This window comes from Scylla paramamosain, chromosome 3 (genome assembly GCF_035594125.1).
Source record: "Scylla paramamosain isolate STU-SP2022 chromosome 3, ASM3559412v1, whole genome shotgun sequence".
Classification (NCBI taxonomy): Eukaryota; Metazoa; Arthropoda; class Malacostraca; order Decapoda; family Portunidae; genus Scylla; species Scylla paramamosain.
This window is the reverse complement of record NC_087153.1, coordinates 1,825,149-1,846,340: the sequence shown is the minus strand read 5'-3', so window position 1 is coordinate 1,846,340 and position 21,192 is coordinate 1,825,149. Positions and strand designations below refer to the sequence as shown.

The 21,192-nt window shown below is 43.0% G+C and overlaps 2 protein-coding genes and 1 pseudogene across 2 annotated transcripts; 2 read left to right on the top strand and 1 right to left on the bottom strand.

The window, feature by feature from the left end:
- The first annotated feature begins 839 nt into the window (after positions 1 to 839).
- Positions 840 to 2,320, top strand: LOC135089123 (uncharacterized). The gene is made up of 5 exons (XM_063984388.1): positions 840 to 998; positions 1,138 to 1,512; positions 1,600 to 1,792; positions 1,929 to 2,001; positions 2,123 to 2,320. Exons 2-5 carry the CDS (start codon positions 1,138 to 1,140, stop codon positions 2,250 to 2,252), a joined length of 771 nt encoding a protein of 256 aa, XP_063840458.1. The 5' UTR covers positions 840 to 998; the 3' UTR covers positions 2,253 to 2,320.
- Positions 2,321 to 4,970: 2,650 nt separating this feature from the next.
- Positions 4,971 to 6,498, top strand: LOC135089140 (uncharacterized). Its single transcript, XM_063984426.1, has 5 exons — positions 4,971 to 5,114; positions 5,280 to 5,645; positions 5,733 to 5,925; positions 6,085 to 6,157; positions 6,286 to 6,498. The coding sequence occupies exons 2-5, from the start codon at positions 5,283 to 5,285 to the stop codon at positions 6,413 to 6,415; spliced, it is 759 nt and encodes a 252-aa protein (XP_063840496.1). The 5' UTR covers positions 4,971 to 5,114; positions 5,280 to 5,282; the 3' UTR covers positions 6,416 to 6,498.
- Positions 6,499 to 13,376: 6,878 nt separating this feature from the next.
- Positions 13,377 to 18,502, bottom strand: LOC135088778 (T-complex protein 1 subunit gamma-like; annotated as a pseudogene).
- Positions 18,503 to 21,192: the final 2,690 nt, after the last annotated feature.

Sequence of the window (21,192 nt, the reverse complement as noted above, 5' to 3'; positions counted from 1 at the left end):
GCGTCGGGTGTGAGGTACAGCAGTGACACAGTGTAATCACAAGACACGCGTCGTCACACATTTCAGTAGCTTTCATGCACAAGGCACTATGAAGTTTTGCTGATGAGTTTGATTTATGCATACGAAGCTTGTAATTTCATATTGATAGTATATTCTGTTATGATCTACAAAATAAATAAAAAATATAATTGAATAACAACAACAATAGTAAAAACAACAACAACAACAACGATAACAATAATGTTGGGGTCAGTTGGGGTCAGTTCACGGTCTCGGAGGCAGAAAAGTTTCATGAGTAGGAAAAAAAAAACTCGCGTCACATTTTAGGTACGGAACACTGACAAAAAATCAGGCAAACCCTTCGTTGATTGACAAACGATTATTGTTGTTGGAGCATTAATTATTGCTATTGCGGTCTTTTCGTGGAATCCTCAACGGCTGAGCATCGAGAAGACTCAAGCACTGTATCCCGCCAGGCAACAGTCATCACCCCGCACAAAGGACGCCTATTTGAAACATTCACTACGCTAGTGTGAAGGCGTGAGGAACTGCACACATGTGTGTGTGTGTGTGTGTGTGTGTGTGTGTGTGTGTGCCCGGAGATGAAAAAGCTCTCAGCTGGGGTGAAGAATGAGGTGAAATGTTTGCATAAATAGGTGGGTAGTTCGCTTATGCGGTGTTTAATGAAAGTGTATACAGCCATGTTCAGTACAAGTTACAACAACAATATTCAGCGCGCAAGACCAGCGGCGTCATGACTGGTGTGATCAAGTGTGTCTTGTAATATAGTCAACAGAACACATTCCTGCAAGGCGTCTCGGTACACCTAGGAGGATGAGGGTGATCACGCTGCAACACCGGTGCCTGCAGGCGTCCAGTAGGAGGGCGAGAAGTGTGCCGCCTTGGACCATTCAGGCGGCGGCAAAGTCGAGGAGGAAGAGCGCGGGGCAGTTTCCTGCCAGAGATATCTGAGACTCCAGACCAAACACACCGTGAAGGTGAGCAATGGTGGTGATTCGGTGTTGTTCTAATCAGAGTCTACAGGGTGTTGTATATTTCCTGATAGATTTTTTGCTGTTATGTACACTGTGATGTTACAGGCAGCGTGAGTGTTAGTGGTGTTTGTTGGTGTTTCAGATGATGTGGTGCGTGGCTGTTGTGGCGGCGGCTGTGTCGGCAGTAGCGTCGGGGCAGGGACAAATCGTCAGCTATGACGGGACGACCCTCGTTAACGACAATACCCAGCCAGAAGTGATCGTTCAGGTGCCTTCCTCTGCTCCTGTTCCCGCCACCACCTTTGCCCGGTCCTTTGGGTTTGCTCCTGCACCAGCTCCCGCTCAAGTTCCTGCCGCCCAGCCCGCCGTGATTGTCCAATCGCCGACATCTTTCCCTACTTTCGTGCCGCCACTCCAGCCCACATTTGGCCCTGTCGCAGCCCCAGTTGCACCCCAGTTTGGCATCCCTCAAGGCGGCCTGCCAGTGCTGCCAGCCTGCCCCAGTACTTACTCACTGGTGAGTGCCGCGTGTTAGTTCACTTAGGAAACGCGCACCTCCCCACGCACACCTGACGCTTTCTTAACGCCTGTTTGTTGTCCTCAGGTACACGCCACGTACCACGGCAGCTTGTACCACTTCTCGTGGTGCTACTACCAGTCCGGCCAGCGGTTCACCCACCAGCAGGCAGCAGACTATTGCCGCACCCTCAACCACTTCGGCCACCCATACAACTTCGAGGTTCTCAGGATGGAAGACACCATCGAGGTCTCGTTCATCAACTACCTGCTGAGCTACTGTAAGCAGCACGCTGGGTTGTGTGATTAGTAGGGTCTTCTGGTCTAAAGACTAATGTAGGTCGCTAAGCTTATGATGTAAAAACCTGTATATAGGAAAGGAAATCAATGCTGTACTAATATCCACGCCTCCCACAGACGCTCACGCCGCCGTATGGACCAAGGACACCACCAGCACCGCGCCCTACAGCATCCGCAGCTTCATCAACAGGTGAGGCAGCAACTCTGGGCGCTCCTCTCCGCATGTTGACATGGTCCTGACTGTCAACAGGAACAGGGAACGAAAAGCCACTGAAACACAAGATGACTCCACTCTTTCTTGTCCCCCGCAGGTCCGGCGTCAACCGGCCTGGCCACGACTGCCTCTCCGTGGAGACCGCCTTCTTCGCCTTGCATAGCATATGGGTGCACGAGAACTCCTGCTCGGACGCCAAGCTGGTCGTATGCGAGGCGCGATACTAGCGACGTCAGGTGCTCTTAGTACATTTGTTGCGTAATTTTTGCCTGGATTAATAAAAATACAATGCCATTATCGTATATATATTATCCTGTCCTTGACTGAAATACTTTAGATTTGTTTGCTGTTATGAAGTGACACGGAGACACAGAGATTGGAGAGCGAGAGAATCTCGGAACTCTGCGGGAGCCGAATGGCTGTACTGTATACAGCTGGATAAGAAATTTCTTTGCGGGAGCCGAATGGCTGTACTGTATACAGCTGAATAAGAAATTTCTTTGTGTTCAGTATCCGCTCTCGTTGAGAGAGAAAAGGAACATAGTGAAAAATTGCAGAAACGTGACTAATAAAGTGTGAAAACAATGAAAAAGTAAACACAAAAGCTTTAAAACATTAATCGAGATAGTTGAAATAGAAAAATTGGGTCGAATTATTAATACCAAAAAAATGTGAAATGGTGGTGGTGGTGGTGGTAAAAGTAAAATAAAAATAATTATTTATTAATTAAACGTCAAATTCCGTTAATTAAAAGAAATCGTTAATTAAAAAAGTTATTAACTAAAATCGTCAAAAAAATTTAAGTCAAAAAAAAATCAAACTAAGTGAGTGATACAAGAGAAATGACTCGAGGCAACACGCTAAACATACATGAAGGTATAACACTGAAAAAAAAAAAAAAAAAAAAATGTATCTTTCCTAATTTTGTATTTTGACAAAGTGAAAACACTAAAAGGTAGAATAAAAGCACCTATAATAAACTGCAAAAAGCAAAAACGTCCAACCACAAAAAAAAAATAAAATAAATAAAATAAATAAAAAAAAAAGTAAAACGCTAAAGCAAGGAGAATAAACAAACTAGAAAATCATTTAAAATAACGAAAAACCAGAAAAAAATAAACCATGATAATTTGTGTAGCTTGATGTCAAGATTAAATCAGGTAGGATTGAAAATCAGTAAAAGTAAATAAAAAAAAAAGTATTGTTGAGATTAATGACAAAAAATGTATACAGATTAATGACAAAAAATGTATACAAACTCGTAGTACATTAAACATAAATATATAATGTATTACATACTGCTGCAGCAGCAGCAGCAGCAGCAGCACTAGCAACAAAATTAGCCACAGCAACATAAACAACAATAACACAAACAGCAATGATGATGATGGACGACTGGAGGGATGATGATACAGGGTCAGAAGAGAATGAAAAGTAAGAATACAATGAAGGGGATGAAACTGTGACAGAAGACAGAGAGGAATGATGAATAGGCTGAAATTATGTAGATTCAGAAGAGGAAGAAAATGAAGAAGATGAGGGTGATCATATAGTGTCAGAAGAGGAAAAAGAGGAGGAAGACAATAAAGCCAATGGAAATGAGAGATACTCGACTAGCTGTTTTCCTTCCGTGACATTGTTATTACTAAAGGCGCCTACAGTAACGGCCAGCGTTGAAAACTACGATGCAGACAAAGACGGCATCCTCAGAACAACAATAATAACCTTGTGACCTTACAGTACCTCAGTGTTTAAAAATGTGTGGCAAACATCAAAACAATCATGGACTAAACATAAGTAAAGACAATAGAAACAGCTATACTTACATACGCCTGAAACAAATCCGCGTCTTCTCACCCAGGTGGTGGTAGTGGTGGTGGTGGTGGTGGTAGTGGTGCCTGTAGTGGAGCAAGGTCATTCATGTTAACATATACCATTATGAAGGACTATTTCAACACCTTCACTATTATGCCATTTGCAACAAAGAATAAAACAAAGAGTAAACATTATCATTACGACGAGCGTCAGGTGTGAGGTACAGCAGTGACAGTGTAATCACACAACACGCATCGTCACACATTACAGTAGCTTTCATTCACAAGGCACTATAAAGTTTTGGCAATGAGGTTGATTTACGCATACGAAGCTTGTAATTTCATATTGATAATAGTATATTCTGTTATGATCTACAAAATTAATAAAAGAATAACAATAATGGAATAACAATAAGAGTAAAAACACTAATAATAACAACAACAACAACAACAACAACAACAACAACAACAACAACAACAGCAACAACAACAACAAACAACAACAACAATAACGTTAGGGTGAGACGCGTCTCTTTGGTTCACGGTCTCGGAGGTAGAAAGATTTCATGAGTAGGAAGAAACTCGCGTCACATTTCAGGTACGAAACACTGACAAAATCAGGAAAAAAAAAAAAAAAAAAAGTGTTGATTGACAAATGATTATTGTTGCTGGAGCAATAACTATTGTTATTAAGGCCTTTTCGTGGAATCCTCAACAGCTTAACACCGAGAGGACTCAGGCATTGTATCACGCCAGTCAACAATCATCATCCGCAAACTGGACGCCTGTTTGTAAACATTCACTACCTCATTTTACATTTTCGCTCACTGTCAAGGTGTGAGGCATTGCACATGTGTGTGTGTGTGTGTGTGTGTGTGTCGTTTCGGTAAAGGCGAGGAATGAGGTAAAATGTTTGCATAAATAGTGCTGTGGTTCGCTTAGGCGGTGTATAATTACAGCATCTGTATACAGCCATGTTCATCACAAGTTGCAATAACAATATTCAACGCGCAAGACCAGCGGTGTCGTGACTGGTGTGATCAAGTAAATGTGCCTTGTAATGTGATTAAAAGAATACAATCCTGCAAGGCGCCCCGGCACACCAAGGAGGGTGAGGGTAATCACGCTGCAGCACCGGTGCCTACAGGCGCCCAGTAGGAGGGCGAGGAGTGTGCCGCCCTGGACCATTCAGGCGCCGGCAAAGTCAAGGAGGAGGAGAGCGGGGCAGCTTAGTACCAGAGTTACCTGAGACTCCAGAGCGAACACATCGTCAAGGTGAGTAGTAACAGCATTGTTCTGTTGTACTGTGTTCTACTTTATCGTGCTCAAGAAGGCTACAGGGTATTCTGGACTCTTTGATCATGTGGGAGATTTGTGCTGCTTTGTGCACTGCAGTGCCACACGCAGTGTTAGTGTAAGTGGTGTCTGTCGGTGTTTCAGATTATGTGGTGCCTGGCTGTTGTGGCGGCGGCTGTGTTGGCAGTAGCGGCGGGGCAGGGACAAATCGTCAGCTATGACGGGACGACCCTCGTTAACGACAATACCCAGCCAGAAGTGATCGTTCAGGCGTTTTCCTCCGCTCCTGTCCCCTCCCCTACTTTTGCCCGGTCCTTCGTGTTCAATGCTCCCGCTCCTGTTCCTACCGCACAGCCCGCGGTGATTGTCCAGGCGCCTACATCTTTCCCTACCTTCGTTCCGCCACCCCAGCCCACATTTGTTCCTAGCGCAGTCCCAGCTGCACCCCAGTTTGGTGTCCCTCAAGGCGGCCTGCCAGTGCTGCCAGCCTGCCCTAGTACTTACTCACTGGTGAGTGCCACGCCTTAGTTCACTTAGGAAACGCGCACCTCCCCACGCACACCTGACGCTTTCTTAACGCCTGTTTGTTGTCCTCAGGTACACGCCACGTACCACGGCAGCTTGTACCACTTCTCGTGGTGCTACTACCAGTCCGGCCAGCGGTTCACCCACCAGCAGGCAGCGGACTATTGCCGCACCCTCAACCACTTCGGCCACCCATACAACTTCGAGGTTCTCAGGATGGATGACACCATCGAGGTCTCGTTCATCAACTACCTGCTGAGCTACTGTAAGCAGCACGCCGGGTTGTTCAGTGGTTATGAGGCTTTTGTGTGATTAGTAGTGTCTTCTGGTATAAGTACTAAGGGAGGTTGCTAGGGACTTGTGTAAAAAACCTGTTTATAGGAAGGGAAATCAATGATGTACTAATCTCCACGTCTCCCCACAGATGCCCACGCCGCCGTGTGGACCAGGGACACCACCAGCACCGCGCCCTACAGCATCCGCAGCTACATTAACAGGTGAGGCAGCAGCTTTGGGTGTGTGGCGCCCCCATCTCCGAATGTTGACATGATCCTGACTGTCATCAGGAACAGGCAGCGAAAAGCCACTGGAACAGAAGATGACAACTCTTCCTTGTCCCCTGCAGGTCCGGCGTCAACCGGCCTGGCCACGACTGCCTCTCCGTAGAGGCCACCTTCTTCGCTTTGCACAGCATCTGGGTGCACGAGAACTCCTGCTCGGACACCAAGCTGGTCGTCTGCGAGGCGCGATACTAGCAACGTCAGGTGCTCTAGTACATTTTTTGCGTAATTATTGTCGGGATTAATATTGCCGGGATTAATAAAAAAATACAATGCAATTATCGTATATATTATTTTATGTTCTTGACCGAAATACTGTTTTCGATTTGTTTGCTGTTATGAGAAGTGCGTTGTGGTATTTATGAAATGGGTGTAACCATCAGGTTAATAATCTTAGGCCTGTACCCCACACAGAGACGGATTGTAAATACATGGTAGAAAGGTGGTGGTGTGATACCTTAAATGATTCAATGGATTGATTATTCTTCAATAAGCAGATCTAAGCTGATCTAGCTTTTTTTTTTCCTTGCATTTTTTCCTGGCTGGCTTTTTTTCCTGGCTTATTTTTCCTGGCTTTTTTTCCTGGCTGGCTGGCTTCACTAACCACTTTTTTTTCTTTTCCTAGCTGGCTTTTTTTTTCCTGGCTGTCTTCACTAACCAATGAAAATGTCTAGCAACCGTACTCCATTCCTGGCTGGCTTTTTTTTTCTTCCTGACAGGCTTCACTAACCCTTGGCAGGCTTCACTAACCAAAGAAAATGTCTAGCAGGCAGGCTTCACTAACCAAAGAAAATGTCTAGCAGCTAAGTCATACTCCACAAAGATCTGGAGGTGGTGGCAGCCGTAGCAGCCATACTCCAAAGATCAGGAGGTGATGGCATTAAACTGAGGGTGTGGTTACCCTTTGGGTAACCACTTCAGCGTTTAAAGTGACCACACAGATCAAGGGGTACCCGGGAAACTTCTAGATCCTTTGACTTGCATTCTAGATCTTTTGATTTGGATCCATGGCCAATGTCATGGTACACAAAAATTAGTAACCTTTTTAGCTAGGCTCACCCCTCTGGGCTCCCGGACTAGGAGACGCAACTTTATAGGATCCAAACTGCATTAGATGATGAAGACGAGCCTTTGCACCTGGTATATGAAATGTGTTGGAGCGAATACCAGACTATATATAGATTCCTCTTATAGTTACTGCAGTGTCATTATAAAACGTAGATCCACTATACGAAACCATTAGGGGCATTAGAGCTAAGTTTCTACTAAAGATCTGATGGGTCGTGTCCTATCGTTTGAGACAGACAGACAGAACTGCTGGTCGGACATGTGATTACTCTTACGTCATAGTTAAACATCACATTAACGTCACGAAAGGATGAATGGGTGGGATATCTAATATCTATCATCCCTTTAATATTTTCCTTACAGTATCCTAATATATATATATATATATATATATATATATATATATATATATATATATATATATATATATATATATATATATATATATATATATATATATATATATATTACTCAGTGATCTTGTAACAAATTAATATTCGCGATACAATATCATTATCATTAACATAATTTTTTTGAGCATTGGCATAATGTATAGCTCTAAAATCAAACTTCAGACGCGACATCCTGCTGAATAATCAAAAATATAATAGTTAACCATATTTAACAACAACGTCCACTTACATACAACCATCCCTCCGACGCTTTGATAGTCCTCCTGTAATGCACCTCCCCCTGTGTGCCGCTCGAAAGCCACTGTTATTATTATTATTATTATTATTATTATTTTTCCTAGTTGGTGAGGAAATATTTACACTCGCTGATTAATTTTATGGTCTTTATTTTTCCTTCACTTGTGGTAGCGTTAATACTAATTCACACGTCATTCATATTACATTAGGTAGTATAAAATATCCTTTTAATAGCGCTGGATTCATTACAGTAGTGTAAATACTGGCCGAACTAATCACTTGACATACCTCACACATTCACCAATAACAATAATGGGCATTAGTGTTTGAGTATTACACGAGTTTACAGTCTCATTCACCTGGCGAGGGTGGTATTATTCACGCACGTGACTCGAATGGTGCCTACATATGAATAAACAATCTCCTTACTACATTTTCCTATAACCCTGGCATAACACAGCCTAATCAGCATTCCGAGGACCGAACCAGGTGGTTACGTCCCCGTATGATAACGAGAAACACTGTACAACCTTAATAATCAGTTCTCACACTATTAAGTATACCTAACCAAACACACACACGTGGGACGCACAGACAGACCTTCCCTTTATCTCTACTGCCTTCTCTGTAGTGTAAGCAAGCCAAGATCTCTCTGAGTGATGTATTGATAAGAAAATATATCTACAAATATGAATAGTAATTACTTCAAACTTAGAGCTACGTACCTGTAATGTAAGCAAGCCTAGATCTCTCTGAGCGAGAAATCAGGCCGGTGTCCCCACGCTACGAACCTTTGTAGTTTTCAGATTCTTCTTCTTCAAGGTAATTCGCAAATTATTTGTTTAAACTGTATAATAAACGTTTACATTACTTTACTCATATCATGACCTGGTATATTTGTTCTTCTGAGTAACAAGGTGAAAAATTCTATCCACAAACTAATACCTTGTATGAAAATAATGCCTTTATTCATAAAGAAAATCGGTCACATGTTGTCTGTCTGTCTGTATGTCTCGGGGATGTATATATGATGTAATAACGACTAAATCTTACCAGTAATTCTTATACTAACTTAATTCTACTTATATTAACCTAATATTACTTATATTAGTTTAATATTACGTCCCGGCACTACACTCCTCACCGCACCTCGTTCCACGAACAAGTGACTCCAGGATAAGTTGGGCGCCCGGACTCTCCGGACATTTCATCCTGCCACAGCGGCGTCTGATTAGTTCTTGTGCCGCGCAGCCTCTGCCCGATTGGTCAAGAGTTCCTTACCATAACACGCTGACAAATATGTGACAATTATTTCAACTAAGGCAAAGATGTGTTACAGAAGCGTGAGATAACGTCAATCCTTAGTAGAAGGATAATGATGCTTTATACAGTCCTTGGTCACACAGCAGGCAGCGTCTGGCATCTATACCTTGATGGCTTGTGAGGCTTCACGAGACTCCGAAGATATCGCCTCGAACAATGAGCAACAAAGCAAAAGACATCTAATAGTACAGAGTACAGGCCAAGGATGAAAACAGTATGTAGTCTCCCATCTTTGGTTCAGACTGTACCTGTGGTAACAAGGGCAGATTTAATTAAAAGAGATGGTCAAGGGGGAGAAAGGTATCTAAAATATTCGAGAAGAATTATTATCACAGCCGATAATCCTGAGACCACTGTCCACACGAAACAAGCGCTGCCATATATGGGGAGAAAGAGGAAGAGGGAAAGGAGAAGAGAGGAGAGGGAAAGGATGGAGAGAGAGGAAGGCCATCACATGAGAGAATCCGGCAGAAACCATAATTATGAGGTAAGAATAGTGATGAAGAATAGAAAGGAGAGGGAAAGAATGTTTAATGAGAGAGTTGGAAAGGGGAGTGGAAAGGGAGGGTGGTACCATTGGGGAGGAATAAGTCTGCAGAGACTAAGGAGACTAATGTAACCTAGCATAACCTAACCTAAATGATGTGTAGCAACACCTAACCTAACCTAACATTACCTAACATAACCTAAATGGCATGTCTACTACTGCTGCTGTTAAATGGTATCGACTGAAGTCTATGCGTTGCCGTGGCTGGAGTGAATACGTCGTATGTCTGGCAGTAAAAACATGGCTGCGCGCACACTTGATCATTTGAAACTGATGGTCACTTGTACTTACCTACTATACCAGCAATTCGGCAAATCCCAGCTGCATCTCCCTCTCGGCTGCGAACAGCAGCGAATTGCCCCGTATAAATTCCCTTTAATGAGCAGCTTTTTCCTCCGGCCCGCTGACATGCCGCTTCTCTTCTCGAGATAGACACAGGGGACGGCAACCAATTCAAGCGTAACAACATTGGTTCAGCAATGAAAAGTTGTTCTTTGTAAATCTCAAAGACGAAGAAAAAAATAATATAAAAGGTAAGTATAGTATGGGAGTGAACCCCACACAAAAGAAGAAAGTGTTGGCAGACATTGCTGCCCATGTACATGAATGAATTTATGTTAAGCGTCGAGGTTCGCTCCCGTCCCGCCAAGTGTCGGTGATATATATATTGTTACAAACGTGCCCTATGGGATATGACAGTGTTGTGCCGTGCACCCGTCTAAGGATGTTGAAGCTAGTCTGCAAGTGTGCCGTGCGAGTGACTGTGATGTTAAAGAAGTAAGAATTGTGCCTGTGATGACTGTGTAACGTGCCGGCCCTGGAGAATAGATGCGAGTCCATGTGAATGCGTTTCTCTCTCTTGCGTGTATCTGTGATTGGTGACCGCCAAGGTGTCTTGAGGATGTGTTTCTCCCGCCAGCAAATTACAGGGACTCAGGAAAGTCCTGCGCCAGGCTACCGTGTAGCCAGCGCAGTGATGCAGCCCCGTGACAAATAAATGAACTGAATATAAAATCGAAAGAAATTGATAAAAAACGTCGATAATATTAAGCTTTTCTCTCTTCCTAATGCAAGAAATAAGCTTTTTCCTTATCGTAGTATTAAATTTAAGCTTCCTCTCTTCTGGTAACTTATAATACTTAAAACAGCTTAATATCCGCTAGGCTGATTTTAAAACTCTCAATTTAAGCCTTTTTTTCGGCCTTATTACTGTATTTAAGCTTTCTCCTTCCTCCCACAAACCTAAAATACTCAAAACAACATTAAAACAACCTAAAAACACCTAAAAACACTTAAAGCTGCCTCAGAACACTAAAAAAAAAACAGATGCTCAGCTCGTATCTCGAAGCCTCGGTCCAAATATTCAGTGAAGGATAGTCTGACACTCCCGGCCATCCAACAGCACCCTCACCTCATTCAGGATATCCTTGCTGGGTCCCCTGAGCAGCACCGTGCACGCCTTGGGGTCCTGGCACTTGGTGATGAATGTAAAATACTCATCACCAATCTGTGGGAAAGTAATGGGTGGTGAGTGAAGGGTGGAGAGGGGGCTGGAGTGGACTGGGGGAGGCTGGGGTGGACTGGGAGAGGCTGGGATACAGTGGGGGAGGCTGAGATGGAGTGAGAGAGGCTGGGGTGGACTGAGAGAGGCTGGACTGGGAGAGGCTGGGATGCACTGAGAGAGGCTGGGGTGCACAGGGAGAGGCTGGAGTGGACTGAGAGAGGCTAGGATGCATTGGGGGAGGCTGGGGTGGAATGGGAGAGGCTGGGATGCACAGGGAGATAGATGGGAAAGGAACTTTCCCATCTATCTCCCTCAAAAACACACAAACCTGCCCCTCACACACACACACACACACACACACACACACACACACACACACACACACACACACACACACACACACACACACACACACACAAACACCCCTCCCTCACTCCCACAGTCCCCCCCCACACACCTTATAAGGCTCGAGGACAGGTGCGACAAATTCCTCAGGTATGTTGTATTTCTCAAAGTCCGTGAAGAGATTACAGAGAAACGTGTGCTGCTTGTCTAGCTTGTAATTGTTCCTCTGCCTCACTGCCTCCTCTGCTGCTGCCCTGTCCTTGAACTCCAGAAATATGTACCTGTAATTCTGCGGCAGGTGACGGGGGAGGAAGGGGGTAGAAGGGGCGAGGAGGGGGAGAAGGAAGGGTTTTGATTGTAGATTGTGTTAAGATTGGTAGTAGTAGTAGTAGTAGTAGTAGTAGTAGTAGTAGTAGTAGTAGTAGTAGTAGTAGTTAGACACACCAAAATACCTACAAAACTCTTGTCTTTTGAGTCCCTAGGAAGGAGAGAGCGCAAAACTCACCCAATCACATCCAAAACACACTCAAAACATCCAAAACACACCAAAATACCCACAAAACTCACCCAAACACACTCAAAACAACCAAAACACACTCAACACACCAATATCTCCACAAAACTCACCCAAACACACTCAAAACATACCCAAAACACACCCAAATACCCACAAAACTCAACCAAACACACCCAACACACACTTAAAACATCCAAAACACCCACATCACCACAGAATACACAACTAACACACCCAAACGCACCCAGAACACTCCACACACACTCAAATATATCCAAAAGACGCCACACACACCCAACACTTACCCAAAACACTTAAAACACCCAAAATAAGCTCAAGACACACTCACACTCACTCAATACACCCTCAAACACACCAAAACGCTCCACTATACACTCAAAACACTCCACAACACTCAAAACACATAAAATAAACCTAGAAATAACCTAAACAACACTTAAACACCAAAAATTCACCCAAAACACACACTGATAACAGCTAATATACACCCAAAACACTCCTAAACACAACTAACACACACTCAAAACACCCAACAACACTCCCAAATACACCTAAAACACACTTAAAGGACCCAAAACACACCAAATAATAGAGAACGGCAGCGCATCATGGGAAACTAAGCTAAAGATTGTCTTCTTGCCATTTACCTGTTTTGTCTCCTCCTCCTCCATTTCTCCTTATTGCTTCCTCCTCCTCCTCCATTTCTCTTATTTTCCTCCTTCTACTACTACTATCTACGTACATGAGTTTATAAACAGCTGGAAATACTTGGAAAACACTGGAAATTACGGTAAATACTGACCAAGAGACACTGGAGCCGGAGAAGTCCCAGTCTGTTGATGACGTCACAGGCGAGAGCCCCCAGCCGCTGCCTTACGTACGTAATGTATTTCATTTTGAAATTGACCCCTACAAAAAATGAAGCTAGGCTGGAATGCATTCTATTTTACGATTTGATAATTACTTAAATTAATATTCACAGTACCAAAACATCTCCAGCCTGAGTAGTTGTAAAGAAATATCAACACAAATATGGAAAAAAGTGTTGGAACTTTTGACACCATTAAAACCATTCAAAAGTCCGCCCATTTCAATTTACACCAGTAAAAAAACACTTCAAAAAATCGAAACTATTTTTTCAAGCAATACAAAGTTAGTTACAAGCTGAAATAGAGAAATAAGGAATCTTAAAAATCACAAAATCACCACTTTTAACGGAACTAAAAACCATTTCAAAATGCACATACTCAACTCAACAGGAACGCAAAACATTTTAAAAATCATAAACGATTTTTTAAAGCAATAAAAGCTTCACTACAGCCTCAAATAAAAAAGCCAAGGACCGGGGTGGGTAAAAATAACCGTGAAAACGGCCCTATATTTACATAAAAAAAACTACACAAAATTCAGCCCAGTTACTTAACTGAAGCAACAAAAACACTTCAACATCAACAAAATATTTTTAGAAACCATAAAAACTTACTATAGAAGCCGAATAAAGTAATTAAGGAAAATATAAAAAATATTGGAACCCACAGGCCGGAACATGTCCTGGGGGCCGACCTCAGTGGAGGAGCCGGCGGCCATGTTGCCTTATTTATTACTTCGTGACACCAAAACCAGGCAATAGCGGATATATCTGACCAGCGCATATGAAAGCTAGACATGTGGCTGTATCTTGTGAAATGTTAGGCTTACAATAAGAGAGAGACAGGGCAAATAATGGCTGAAAACTCTGATACCCGGCCTGTACCTCAGCTGACGGTTTGTTTACATATTGACGACCCTTCAATATTCGCCTAAATTTCCAACTGTTTCCAGACTCAGATGTAAACAAAACCTAAAAATAAATGAATAACCCTAAAAAATACCCACATAACGAAAAAAAAAAAGCCATAACAGACGACTACAAGACACTACAGGGAGGAGGAGGGGGGAAGCTGTGAAGGCAGTAAGGCTGGCACATACCTTACGTACTTATGGCTCTCTGGTGCTGCGTGGCACCGCTGGGCTCACCTTACGTACTCATGGCTCTCTGGTGCTGCGTGGCGGTGCTTGGTACAGAGAGAAGCTGCCGGGAATACGGAAACACTTATTACCAGAGTGTGGTGCAAGACTGACCAAGGCTGGCCAAAACACTCCAGCCAGCCGCTCACCCTCCCAAGCGCCACCTGTGACTGCTTCTCCCCCCCCCCACACACAAGTTGACATATTATCAAGTAATAATTTAAATAATATAAATATCATCACTTCCTCACTGCCCTTTCCCCATTGAACACCCCCTTCGTGGTTATGAACGCAAATTTCTCTCACAGCTGTACCGTGTCACCGCAGCAAACACGAACCAGCGCAGGATAGACTCAACTAAAATGACCCTATCTCTCTCTCTCTCTCTCTCTCTCTCTCTCTCTCGGTGGGATTAAAAGCAGTAATAATCTTCATGTTTATTGTCACCTCTGGCATGAACAAGTAACAGAAAACGGGAATATAGATGAAATAAGTTCACATTATAAAAAAAAAACGTAAGGAAAATAAAATAAAAATAATAATAAATAAATAAATGATCCTTGTAAGTACTTAGACACACTAAGAAGTAATAATAAATAAATAAACTGGATATTAAGTCGAATAAGTAAAAAAAAAAGAAAAATGAAAAAATACATTCAAAATTAAACATTCCTATTATGAAAACGAGCAAAAAATAAAGAAAATAAACAAATGATCTTAAAAAATAATGACAAATAAATAAACTGAATATAAAATCAAAAGAAATTCATAAAAAACGTCAATAATAATAAGCTTTTCTCTTCCTAATGCAAGAAATATGCTTTTTCCTTATCGTAGTATTAAATTTTAGCTTCCTCTCTTCTGGTAACTTAAAATACTTAAAACAGCTTAATATTCGCTAGGCTGACTTTAAAACTCTCAATTTAAGCCTTTTTTTTGGCCTTATTACTGTATTTAAGCTTTCTCTTTCCTTCCACAAACCTAAAATACTTAAAACAACCTAAAAACACCTAAAAACACTTAAAGCTGCCTCAAAACACTAAAACAAAACAGATGCTCAGCTCGTATCTCGAAGCCTCGGTCCAAATATTCAGTGAAGGATAGTCTGACCAGAGAAGCGTTCAGTATTGCAGGAATTTTCTGCATTTCCTTCATCTCTAGGCCTCCCTCCTTCACTGCCGCTCCTTCAGGCATCCCCAAGGCTCCTTCACCCCCTTCCGTGTGGTATCCTAAGGTCTCCATCCTGTAATATTGGCAGAAATGTTACACACACCAAAATACCTACAAAACTCTTGTCTCGCGCTCTCTCCTTACTAGGGATTGGAAAAGTGCAGGAAATTTGAATGTTCACTTTTTGAGTCCCTACGAAGGAGAGAGTGCAAAACTCACCCAAAATACATTTAAGGGTGTTTTTACTGTTAAAGTAGCAGATTAACAAGATTTCAACATTCAAAAGGCTCTAGTTGAAGGTGTATGGGTTTTCAAGGGTGTTTTTACAGTTCTAGTGACAGATTAATAAGATTTCAGGATTCAAAAGCCTCTAGTTGAAGGGATAAGGGTTTTTAAGGGTGTTTTTATGGTTATAGTGGCAGATTAACAAGATTTCAGCATTCAAAAGGCTCTAGATGAAGTTATATGGGTTTTTAAAGGTATTTCTACAGTTCTAGTGAAAGATTAACAAGATTTCAGCATTCAAAAGGCTCTAGATGAAGCAGCACGGGTTTTTAAGGTGTTTTTTACAGTTCTAGTGACAGAGTAATAAGATATCAGCATTCAAAATGCTTTAGATGAAGTTACATGGGTTTTCAAGGGCGTTTTTACAGTTCTAGTGACAGATTAACAAGATTTCAGCATTGAAAAGGCTCTAGTTGAAGGGATACGGGGTTTTTAAGGGTGTTTTTATGGTTCTAGTGACAGATTAACAAGACTATCATTCAAATGGCTGTAGATGAAGTGACACGGGTTTTTAAGAGTATTTTTAGGGGCATTTTAAGATAGTTTTAGGGCCATTTCAAGACAGTTCAGGGAATTTAGGGGCATTTCAAGACAGTTCAGGGAATTTAGAGGCATTTCAAGACAAACTACCGTCCTACTGCTTTAATTTCCTGCCTATCTAAAGTTTTTGAATTTATCAACAGGAAGATTCTTAAGCATCTATCACTTGACAACCTTCTATCTGATCACCATTATGGGTTCCGTCAAGGCCGCTCTACTGGTAATCTTCTGGCTTTCCTTACTGAGTCTTGGTCATCCTCTTTTAGAGATTTTGGTGAAACTTTCGCTGTTGCCTTGGACATTATCAAAAGCTTTTGATAGAGTCTGGCACAAAGCTTTCATTTCCAAACTACCCTCCTATGGTTTCTATCCTTCTCTCTGTAACTTCATCTCAAGTTTTCTTTCTGACCGTTCTATTGCTGCTGTGGTAGACGGTCACTGTTCTTCTCCTAAATCTATTAACAGTGGTGTTCCTCAGGGTTCTGTCCTGTCACCCACTCTCTTCCTATTATTCATTAATGATCTTCTAAACCAAACTTCTTGTCCTATCCACTCCTACGCTGATGATACCACCCTGCACTTTTCCACATCTTTTCATAGACGTCCAACCCTTCAGGAGGTAAACATATCACGCAGGGAAGCCACAGAACGCCTGACTTCTGATCTTTCTAAAATTTCTGATAGGGGCAGAGCAAACTTGGTATTGTTCAATGCCTCAAAAACTCAATTCCTCCATCTATCAACTCGACACAACCTTCCAGACAACTATCCCCTCTTCTTCAATGACACTCAACTGTCCCCCTCTTCTACATTGAACATCCTTGGTCTGTTCTTTACTTATAATCTGAATTGGAAACTTCACATCTCATCTCTAGCTAAAACAGCTTCTATGAAGTTAGGTCCCTGCCTGCTTCTGTATTTCCATCTTCCTATGACTTGAATTCCTTCAAGAGGGAGGTTTCAAGACACTTATTCATCAATTTTTGACCACTGCTTTGACCCTTTTATGGGACTGGCATTTCAATGGGCATTTTTTTTATTAGATTTTTGTTGCCCTTGGCCAGTGTCCTTCCTACATAAAAAAAAAAAAAAAAAAAGTTCAGGGAATTTAGGGACATTTCAAGAGTTTAGGTAATTTTAGGTGCATTTCAAGACAGCTCAGGGAATTTAAGGGCATTTCAAGATAGTTCAGGGAATTTAGGGGCATTTCAAGACAGCTCAGAGAATTTTAGGGGCATTTCAAGACAGTTCAGGGAATTTAGGGGCATTTCAAAACATTTCAGGAAATTTTAGGGGCATTTCAAGACATTTCAGGGAATTTAGGGGCATATTAAGGCAGTTTAGGGGCATTTCAAGACAGCTCAGGGAAATCTAAGGGCATTTCAAGACAGTTCAGGGAATTTTAGGGACATTTCAAGACAATTTGGCATGTTTTTGGTCTGCTGTTAGAGAATAAACACAATTTAAAACAACCCTCTTCCTCCTCCTCCTCCTCCTTCCCCTCACCCCCCCACATACCTCAAGAGCCTGGGCAAGAGCAGAATAGGGCCACTGCCTCACCCCTGACACCCCCTTGGCCTTCTGCTGTAGGAAGTTAGAGACTGCCATGCCCACCGCGCTGCCCCCAGGGACCAGACGGGGCTCCAGGGCCAAGTTCCAGGCCACTCCATGGGCGTCCTGAAGGTTCCTCTCCACCTGTGGGTATGGGTCGGATCAAGTCAGGTCAGGTGTTTATTTATTTATTTTATATATATATATATATATATATATATATATATATATATATATATATATATATATATATATATATATATATATATATATATATATATATATATATATATATATTTTTTAGGTTGAGTTACGAGTAGATCTTGTTTATTTGGGTGTTTTTGGGTAGAAATGGGTGTTTTTTTTTGTTTCTAGCACAGAAATGGGTGTTTTTTGGTTTTATTATGGAGAAAATAGGAGTTTTTCGGTTAATTATGGTGAAAATGAGTGTTTTTTTTGGGTGTTTAAGGAGAGGAATGGCAGTATTTTTCAGTTTTTACGGTAGAAATGGGCATTTTTTTAAGTGATTAGGGTGGAAATGAAAAAAAAAAAACAATTAAACCAAATCTCCAAAAACAAACACAAAAAACACAAAAAACACAAAAAAATTTAAATCAAACCAAATTAAACACTCCCGGCCATCCAACAGCATCCTCACCTCATTCACGATATCCTTCCTGGGTCCCCTGAGCAGCACCGTTTATGCCTTGGGGTCCTGGCACTTGGTGATGAATGTAAAATACTCATCACCAATCTGTGGGAAGTAATGGGTGGTGAGTGAAGGGTGGAGAGAGGACTTGGGTGGACTGGGAGAGGCTGGGGTGGACTGGGAGAGGCTGGGATGGAATGGGATAGGCTGGGATGCACTGGGAGAGGCTGGGGTGGACTGGGAGAGGCTGGGGTGGACTGGGAGAGGCTGGGATGCACTGGGAGAGGCTGGGATGGACTGGGAGAGGCTGGGATGCACTGGGAGAGGCTGAGATGCACTGGGAGAGGCTGGGATGCACTGTGAAAGGCTGGAGTGGACTGAGAGAGGCTGGGATGCACTGGGAGAGGCTGGGATGCACTGGGGGGGGCTGGGGTGGAATGGGAGAGGCTGGGATGCACTGGGAGAGGCTGGGATACACTGGGAGAGGCTGGGAGGAAGGAAAGAAGCATAGAATTTAATTATTTATTAATTTTTTTAATTTTCTCTCTTCCTCACACACAAAAAAAATTCTCTCTGTCTCTCTCTCTCTCTTTCTCTCATACACACTAAAATACACTCTTTCTCTTTCTCTCTTGCATCAGAAGAGACAAACTCTCTCTCTTTCTTTCACACATACTAAAATACACTCTTTCTCTCTCTTGCATCAGAACAGACAAACTCTCTCTCACACACACACACAAACATTCTCTCCCACAAAAATACCCCAACACACACCCCTGCCCCCCCCCACACCCACCTTCTTAACTTCAAAGAGACCAAATAAATAATTTTCTCTCTTTCACACAAAAACAAATTCTCTTTTTTCTCTCTTTCACACACACAAGAACAAACTCTTTCTCTCTCTCTCACACACACACACACACAAACACAACAAACAAACAAACAAACAAACAAACAAAACATTCCCTCCCTCTCTCTCTCACCCTCGTAAAGTCCGTCTCAGCAGTCATTTCCACCAAAGTCTGGCTCTCGCCCTTCTTGTACTCCAGCGGGCAGTCAAGGAGAATGATACGAGGGTTGTCTACTTTCCTGCTCATCTTTGCATAGGTCACATCCTTGTTTATCATGATCCCGTCCAGCACACAGCTCTCTTCGATGGCCCCTCCCGGGATCTGTGGGGGTTCAGGGGGGTCAGTGGGGGTCTGGGGGTGTGTGGCAGGGGGGTGTGAAGGGGTCTAAGGGTGTCTGGTGGGGTGTGTAGGAGTAGAAGGGGTGTTTTTTTGGTGTTTTTGTTGAGTTTGTTTTTGATCTCTCTCTCTCTCTCTCTCTCTCTCTCTCTCTCTCTCTCACACACACCTCTCTCCCATACCTTCCCAATCTACAAACCTCCCCTCCTCCAGGCCCCCCAGTAGGACAGAGGTAGAGGGAGAGGGGATAAGAGGTCATTAGAGGGTAATTTAAGGGTCATTTTAGGGCGTTTTTTATGGTTTCAACAGAAAAAACTATAAAATTACACTTAAAATTTTCACATCTACAAACCTCTCTGCCCAGGGCCCCCAGCAGGAGAGAGGAGAGTGTGGGGGAGGAGGTAAGAGGTCATTAGGGTCACTTAAGGGTCACTTCAACAATTTAAACATAAAAATACATAAAAAAAAATTAAAAATTTAACATCCTGCAATTTTCCTCTCCAACAGCCCCTCTCCGTGCCCCCCCAGCCCTCCCACAGCACCCCCAAGGTCGCCCAGCCCCACAAGTACCTGAGGGTGTCTTTAAGGGCCTCCAGAGCATGGTCGAGGGCCTGTCTGTACCCCTGAATGATGATAAGCGGATGCATGTTCTGCTCCAGGTACTGCTCAGCCACCGCCAGCATCTCCCCTGCCAGGATCACCACACTGCTTGTTCCGTCACCCACCTGAGGGAATGGTGGGGTGGTGAGGAGCGGTGAGGGGGGGGTAAGGGGGTGTGAAAGGGTTTAGGTGTGTTTGTTTGTGTGTTTTTGTTTCTATTTTTTGTTAGGTTAAGTATAAGCATAAATTTTCTAATAAACTCTCTCTCTCTCTCTCTCTCTCTCTCTCTCTCTCTCTCTCTCTCTCTCTCTCTCACACTCATACACAGAAACACACTTTTTCTCTCTCTCTCTCTCTCTCTCCCCCCAAAAACAAACAAACAAACAAAAAAAAAAATTAACAAAACACTCACTCTTATCACACTCCCCCCTACTCAATGCCCCCCAACTGCACCCACACCCCCTCACCTCTTCATCCTGGGTGCGCACAATCTCAATCATGTGCTTGGTGGCAGGGTGTTGCACAGTAATCTCCCTCAAAATAGCATTACCATCGTTAGTCATCACCACGCCCCCCATCGGATCCATCAGCATCTTCAGCATCCAACGAGGGCCCAGGCAGGTGCGGATGACGTCGGCAATCATCTGCAGGGGCGTTGCGGGTGTCAGAGCGTGTTATGGGGTGTCTTGAGGGTTTTAAAGGTACATAAGTGGGTGAAAACGATGAGGTCAGAAGGGTGTCAGGGGGACGGTGAAATGTGGGCGACCAGTGTTGGGGTTTTCTGGGTGTTTTTGGGTGGTTTTGTGTGTTTTGTGTGTTTTTGGGGTGTTTTTGGGTGTTTAGGGGTGTTTTTGGATGATTTGTGGTGTGTTTTGGGTGTTTTTGTGTGTTTTTTGGGTGTTAAGGGGTGTTTTTGGATGGTTTGTGGTGTGTTTTGGGTGTTTTTGTGTGTTTTTGGGGTGTTTAGGGGTGTTTTTGGATGGTTTGTGGTGTGTTTTGGGTGTTTTT

Coding starts and splice junctions, on each gene's coding strand:
- LOC135089140 (XM_063984426.1), top strand. CDS start 5,283: ATGTGGTGCCTGGCTGTTGTGGCGGCGGCTGTGTTGGCAGTAGCGGCG. Junction 5,926..6,084: donor CAACTACCTGCTGAGCTACT/GTAAGCAGCACG, acceptor GTCTCCCCACAG/ATGCCCACGCCGCCGTGTGG. Junction 6,158..6,285: donor ATCCGCAGCTACATTAACAG/GTGAGGCAGCAG, acceptor TGTCCCCTGCAG/GTCCGGCGTCAACCGGCCTG.
- LOC135089123 (XM_063984388.1), top strand. CDS start 1,138: ATGATGTGGTGCGTGGCTGTTGTGGCGGCGGCTGTGTCGGCAGTAGCG. Junction 1,793..1,928: donor CAACTACCTGCTGAGCTACT/GTAAGCAGCACG, acceptor CGCCTCCCACAG/ACGCTCACGCCGCCGTATGG. Junction 2,002..2,122: donor ATCCGCAGCTTCATCAACAG/GTGAGGCAGCAA, acceptor TGTCCCCCGCAG/GTCCGGCGTCAACCGGCCTG.